General features: G+C 42.2%; 1 protein-coding gene across 1 annotated transcript in view; it reads left to right on the top strand.

The window, feature by feature from the left end:
* Window positions 1-695: 695 nt before the first annotated feature.
* The window catches only part of CDIN1 (CDAN1 interacting nuclease 1), a 126,961-nt gene continuing 121,656 nt past the window's right edge, over window positions 696-6,000 (top strand). The window contains exon 1 of the mRNA XM_078779326.1: window positions 696-850. Within this exon, the coding sequence (XP_078635452.1) occupies window positions 790-850 (61 nt within the window). The 5' untranslated portion in view covers window positions 696-789. The remainder of the gene's footprint in view (window positions 851-6,000) is intronic.

Here is a 6,000-nt window from a genome sequence, read left to right as displayed (position 1 = left end):
ACGGGGCTGTTTTGCCTTATTACCTGTGGGGTGAGTTGCCATCTGCATGGAAGACCATCTCGTTCGGTGGTGCAATGGTTCGATCGTCCGCTCGGAGTCTGGGAGGTCGGCGGTCAGAACCCGACCCCACCTGAGTCATACCAAAGACTTTAAAAATGGTACGTGCTGCTTCCTCTCTTTCCTCGGCATTTTAAAAAGGATAGAACACAGACAAACGACTATAGGTTGTCAACCATTGCACAAGCTCGATTGGCTTGATGGTGGCTGCCTGCATTGAGGTTTCCTGAAAGGGAACTCACATTCGTATTCTTATTATTCCTCACTCGAATCACAAAGCACTTTTGTCCCCATTACCTTTTGTATCTCCAAAGTATGCTCCTACGTCCTCTAAGTTTGGGCCTCATGCTTTTTTCTTTGCTCTGGGGTTCAGTGATAACCTTGGCCTGAACGTTTACTTGTACGTGATACTGAGCTCTTCCCGTTTGACAGAAATGAAAAGTCACGAGTACAGATTCCTTACCATTTCGCCAGGCCGAAGACCTTCACAGCCGACCTGGTTTTAGCACCACACATTTCTTCTTCTTTTTTTTGCCCGACTTGCATAAGGCTTTGCGTAATTGGCTTCTTTTTTTTTCTCCCCTTGGTTTTGTGGACACACTGGGTGTAAGCTGTGCATGGTTGGTGCCTGTCGAAGGTGATTTTTCCTGTCGAAGGTGATTTTTCCTGTCCAAGGTGATTCCATCGACGCGTGTGCCGTCCCTCGGATGGACGTTAAACTTGGCGTCCCGTATGGCAGCATTAGTTGGTGGATGTTCAAGATCCCACGGTGTCCTTCATGAAGAGGAGGGAGGTGAGTTATCGTCTGCACACTGAACAAATTACAAATTCCTGCCTAAACCCTGGGTACCAAATGATCTGGTCTTTTGGTACTGAGATTCTGAATAATCGAATACAACACACAACAGGCATTTTAAGGCCATTTTCCCTGCTAGAGCGGGGGTTAGCCTTGCGGTCCCCATGACTATCTTCTCCATTTTGCCCTATTTTCTGCATCTCCCCTTGTTAACCCCCTTGCCCGCATTTCGTATTCCACCACCTTTACCCAAGTCTTTCTCGGTCTTCCCCGTCCTCTTCTTCCGTCTACATTCATTTCCATCACTCGAAACTACATCAAACAGTCACTTTCATCCTTCCTCAACACATGACCAAACCATCTGAACCTGTTCCCCTTCACAGCATCAATCACAGGCTCTATTCCCATCATCTTTCGCAATTCATCATTTGTCTTCCTCTCTCTCAACGATACTCCGCACATCCACCGAACCATTCGCATTTCCACCCTTTCCAGCCTTCGTTGCTGCTCTACGTTCATTACCCATGTCTCGCTCCCATAAATCATAACACTTCTCACACATGCAGCACACACCTGCAGTCTCATACATCTGAGTAATCTAATGACGACATTTAATCAAGTGTATTATTATGGCTGGTATAGTACGCTGATATCTGCTATCCCATAAGTGGTATGTGTATGAGCTCCTTCAACCTGCCACCTTATGCCAACATCAGGCTTATCCACACAGCTTATATAGCATAAGGTAGAAACAACAGAATTATTTTCATAATAATAATAATTTCCCTTACATGGAACTTAAATGCAGAAGGCCATTAGGCCCATTGAAGAATGCACAATGGTTGCCAACCTATGGTTGTTTGTTCGTGCTCTATGCTTTTAAAATCCTGTGCAACGGCATGTACCATTTATAAGGTATTTGGTATGACTCGGCCGAGGGTCGGATTCAAACAGCCGACCTCTCATACTCAGAATGTACACTCTAACTATTACACCACCGGGGTCTGCTATCAACAACCTGTTGTCGCACAGTCAAGAGCTGAAGCTACTGTGTTGATCACGAGATTTATTAGCCCCCATTGGGCTTAGTGCAAAACGGTGGCTTATGGATTGGGTCTCGTCTGTCTGTCCGTCCATGCGTGTGTGCATCTGCAACCATGTCTCAGAGATGTACAGACCGAGCTTGTTCATACTTGGTACAAAGGCGGCTGACTGGCGGCCATTTTAGTTGTAAAGAAAACCCGATATTGAACACGTCTTCAACCATTTCTCGGACATGCATTTACCAATGTTGTTCAAACTTGACACGCAGATAATGTATGTTAGCTTACATATGCCCTTCATTTTCTTTCGAGATCAGATCCAAGATGGCCGACTGGCGGACATTTTGTTACTTAAACGTGTCCCCAACCATTTATTTGAACATGCATGGTCCGATTTTATTCAAATTTGGCACAAGCACAGCACATGACGGCATTTTATGTGCATCTCAGTTTTTTTGTGATATCCCCAAAGATGGCCGACTGACGGCCTTTAACGCCGTACAGCAAAATTACAAAAACCACGGGGGCTATGACATTTTATGTCTTTTTCTTCTTGTATTCCTCATTTTAATGCTATTAGGCTAAAAATGTTAAGGTGTATGCTGTACACCTGCCTGGCAGAGCTAGTACCATTTTCATTTGTTTGGGGACTTTTTTTTTTTTTTTTTTTTTTTTTTTTTTTGTATACAAGATCGAGGCTCGTGAAAGAGCGAACATTAATCACACAGAAAGACAAACAACACACAAAACAAATAACATCGGGAGCGGTAGACAAGATGGGGAGAGAGGGGGAAGGACACAAACACAACATTTGAGAGCAGGGACCGAGAGACATGGAGACATCGAGAGAACTGTGGGAGGGAAAAACAGCGTGTTGTAAAATACCACTGAGTAAAACACTGAAGGGGAAAGGTTATACATATTTAAATAATATTTAAACAGAACCGTGAACAATCTTATGTGCACAAAAATACCAACGGGGGGAGAGCCGAGAGGGACCACCACGAGTCACGTGAAGGGCAAACGGTCAACATTAAAGTCATTAATGATGATGGTCATCAATTGATGATTGGATGGAAAATACGGTTAGCATTCTAAAAAGTCTGTTTTCTGCAAGATGTTTAACTTAATAAAGATGTCTGTTTTAAAATCTTGTATTTCCATGGTGTTTGAAGAAGTGGCAAGTCGGAAGGAGCACACAAAATTATATATAGTAATAGTTCTCGAAATGATAGCAAAATAGAGTTTTGAGAACTCCTTACCTCACGCAGTGTTCAAGTATACAATTCAATTTAAATATAATACAGTAAAACCTCGCCATCCGCGTGTTCACGGTCTGCAATTTCACGTGTACGCGCTTAACTTTTAGACACCCTTTCTCTCCCTCCGCACCAATAACACAGAAAAAAATGAAGCCCTTCTTCTCCCACCACCTTTCCCAAACCCCATAAACTCGTTCGGTGTTTTCATGTTTTTAAACACTTTTAATTTTTGGACAAAAGTTTTTTATTTTTTTTATTTAACCATACTTGTTAAATTGCAATATGGCAAAAGTTTTTTTTAATTTTTTTATTTAACCATACTTGTTAAATTGCAATATGGCTGAAAAATTTGAAAATGGACGTTCGGTTGGGGCTACCCAACAACTTCATCACAATACTGTACTGTACAGGAACTCTAACTAGCCTGGTGTTGGCTTAGCGGTTAGGGTGCCGGCTTGGGATCCTAGGATCCTGGGTTCGAATCCCGGTCGATCGCTGAATTAACACCAGGGGGGTTGACTCAGCCTGTCATCCTTCCGAGGTCGGCAAATTGAGTACCAGCCTGCTGGGATGAATGATCCCGGTGTGTACCCCGGTTTAGAATAGGTACACTGTATCCCTGCGCATCGTAAGAGGCGACTAAGGGTTGGCGTCAGGAAGGGCATCCGGCCATAAAAACATTGCCACAAACAGGGAACCATGATTGTCATGGGGCCCGCAAGGCCAACCCCTGCTCTAGTGGGGAAAATGGCCTTAAAACGATCATTCATTCATTTTTTCACAGGAACTCTAACTGTACTGTACTGTACTGTCCAGCAGAAAATCCTTCTTGGTGAAGACTAGTGTTACTTATTTGATCTTATTTTACTCAATTGTTCTTATTTTTCTATTGGCTTATTTTTTAAACTTATTAATGATATTTGGACTTAAATTTTGAGGGGCTGGATCGTTTCTCATTGGCTTGCATGTTATGAACTGTTTCTCCTTTTGTGATTTCGCCATCCGCAGAGGTTTACATGAACGTAACCAGTAATTTTAAAGGTCGTATGGGGAAAATAATTTTGGAGGTTTACGACCATTGATGTTTTACCGCTGTCTTATACACCACCCTAACTAACACTTGCATTCGTTATTCATGCATGTTTGTATCCTTTATGACGTCCTTGAAAACAGTAAGTTTCCTGTTTGGAATGATTTTCAATTTTGTTTGACTGCCAGACCTGTGCAGACAGAGTAAACAATATATATCTCACTTCTATCTGCGCATGTGAAATTGGGACAACTTCAGAGCCATATTACTACTAAACTGCAGGTTTATTTTCTGATTAATGTTCCGATTCATGTTCAAAATATTACAATCAATTTAAATCAAGTTGTTACTCGATCATAAACTGACATTTACAGACACAGACAGAACTGAACCTATTCCTTAACCCCGCTTTTCACTTCACATGCATGGAGTAATTTTATCAAAGTACATGGAAGGAGCACACCAACCACCACGAACAAGGGCGAGTTTAAAATGATCCTTTTTTTTTCGTGTGTTTCACTTCATTTTACATCCTCATTGGGGCTCAGGGATAGATGTGCAATATGTTTTTGCAGTACAACTTGCCGGCTTTTGATTAAACCCGTCAGTGAAGCGACGGATAGGCACACTTAGTGATTTGAATTGTGAAAGTTCATTGGAACGATAATTGTATAAGTGAGACATTATTTAGTTCTAATTATATAACTTTGGTTTATAGTGTCGTTATGAAGTTTTCCTTTTCATGGTTATACTTTGTTCCAAGCTTGTTTTGATAAACTTTCTATGTGGTAATAATTGAACGATTTTCTTGAAATATATTTTGGCCTGTTAGACATTAAGCATGAATACAAAGATGTCGTCAACAGTTCTCTTCTCTTCTCTCTCTCTCTCTTTTGCCATTTAGCAGTTTGAACAGCAGTCAAAATATCTAAGGACATCCAGATTGGCAGTAAGACATGCCAAAAGTTAAACGAAGCGATTTGAGTGTTTCCACATTAGAGATGCTACGAATCCGATGCAAATAGTCCTTTGCAATGATTGTTCAAAACATTACATGGTGTACATTTATTTGCATAAGAAGGTTTGATACCCTTTTAAATATGATGTTAGACTTTGTGGCTTTTGTGAAAAAGTATGGATTTTGCATTAAGAGATGACAAATAGGATTTCTGCCGCTCCGCGCATCTGGCAACTCGTGCCCAATCGGAGAACGCCGACGCCACACAAACAGAGAAATAAACAATCGCGCAGAAGCTGCACGGTCGTTTTTGGCTCGGGCAAATGAGCCCATCAGTGGCACACGATTGAGGGTTGCCGGCATGTGCAAGGGTCCAGAAAGTGCATCGATTTGGATTGATGGACACCCTTGCACCAGAGCATCTCCTTTGTGCGATCGAGCGTCGAGAAGCGCAAAGCACAAGGCGATTGGGAGGGGGTGGGGACGGCTGCTAGCCATCTGTCGACGATACCATTTGAAAGCCATTAGAAGCACAAGTCAGCGTTTGCCTGGTACTTGTACAAACTTTGGCCTGCTTTGTACTGACCACCTCCTTCATCCGATCCTTTTAGTTCCACAGAAACCGAATCGGTTCAGCGCTTACCCATCTGCCTCGCCTTTAGGAAGCTTGAGGAAATGTTTCGAAACACACCGATATTGAATTGTACCCAATGTATCGGACTTTCTGAATCGAGGACATTGTACTCGTTTTTAAAAATCACTTGTACTCACCAAATGCATTATAAATACCCTTCGCAACGTCAGTCGTGAGCAAATCAAATGATTAGATTCTCAAGAAACTTGTAGCATCAACT

The sequence above is a fragment of the Myxine glutinosa genome, chromosome 5 (genome assembly GCF_964187855.1).
Source record: "Myxine glutinosa chromosome 5, kmMyxGlut1.1, whole genome shotgun sequence".
NCBI lineage: Eukaryota > Metazoa > Chordata > Myxini > Myxiniformes > Myxinidae > Myxine > Myxine glutinosa.
Note: the sequence above shows the minus strand (reverse complement) of the source record. Positions and strands in the feature narration are given on the sequence as shown.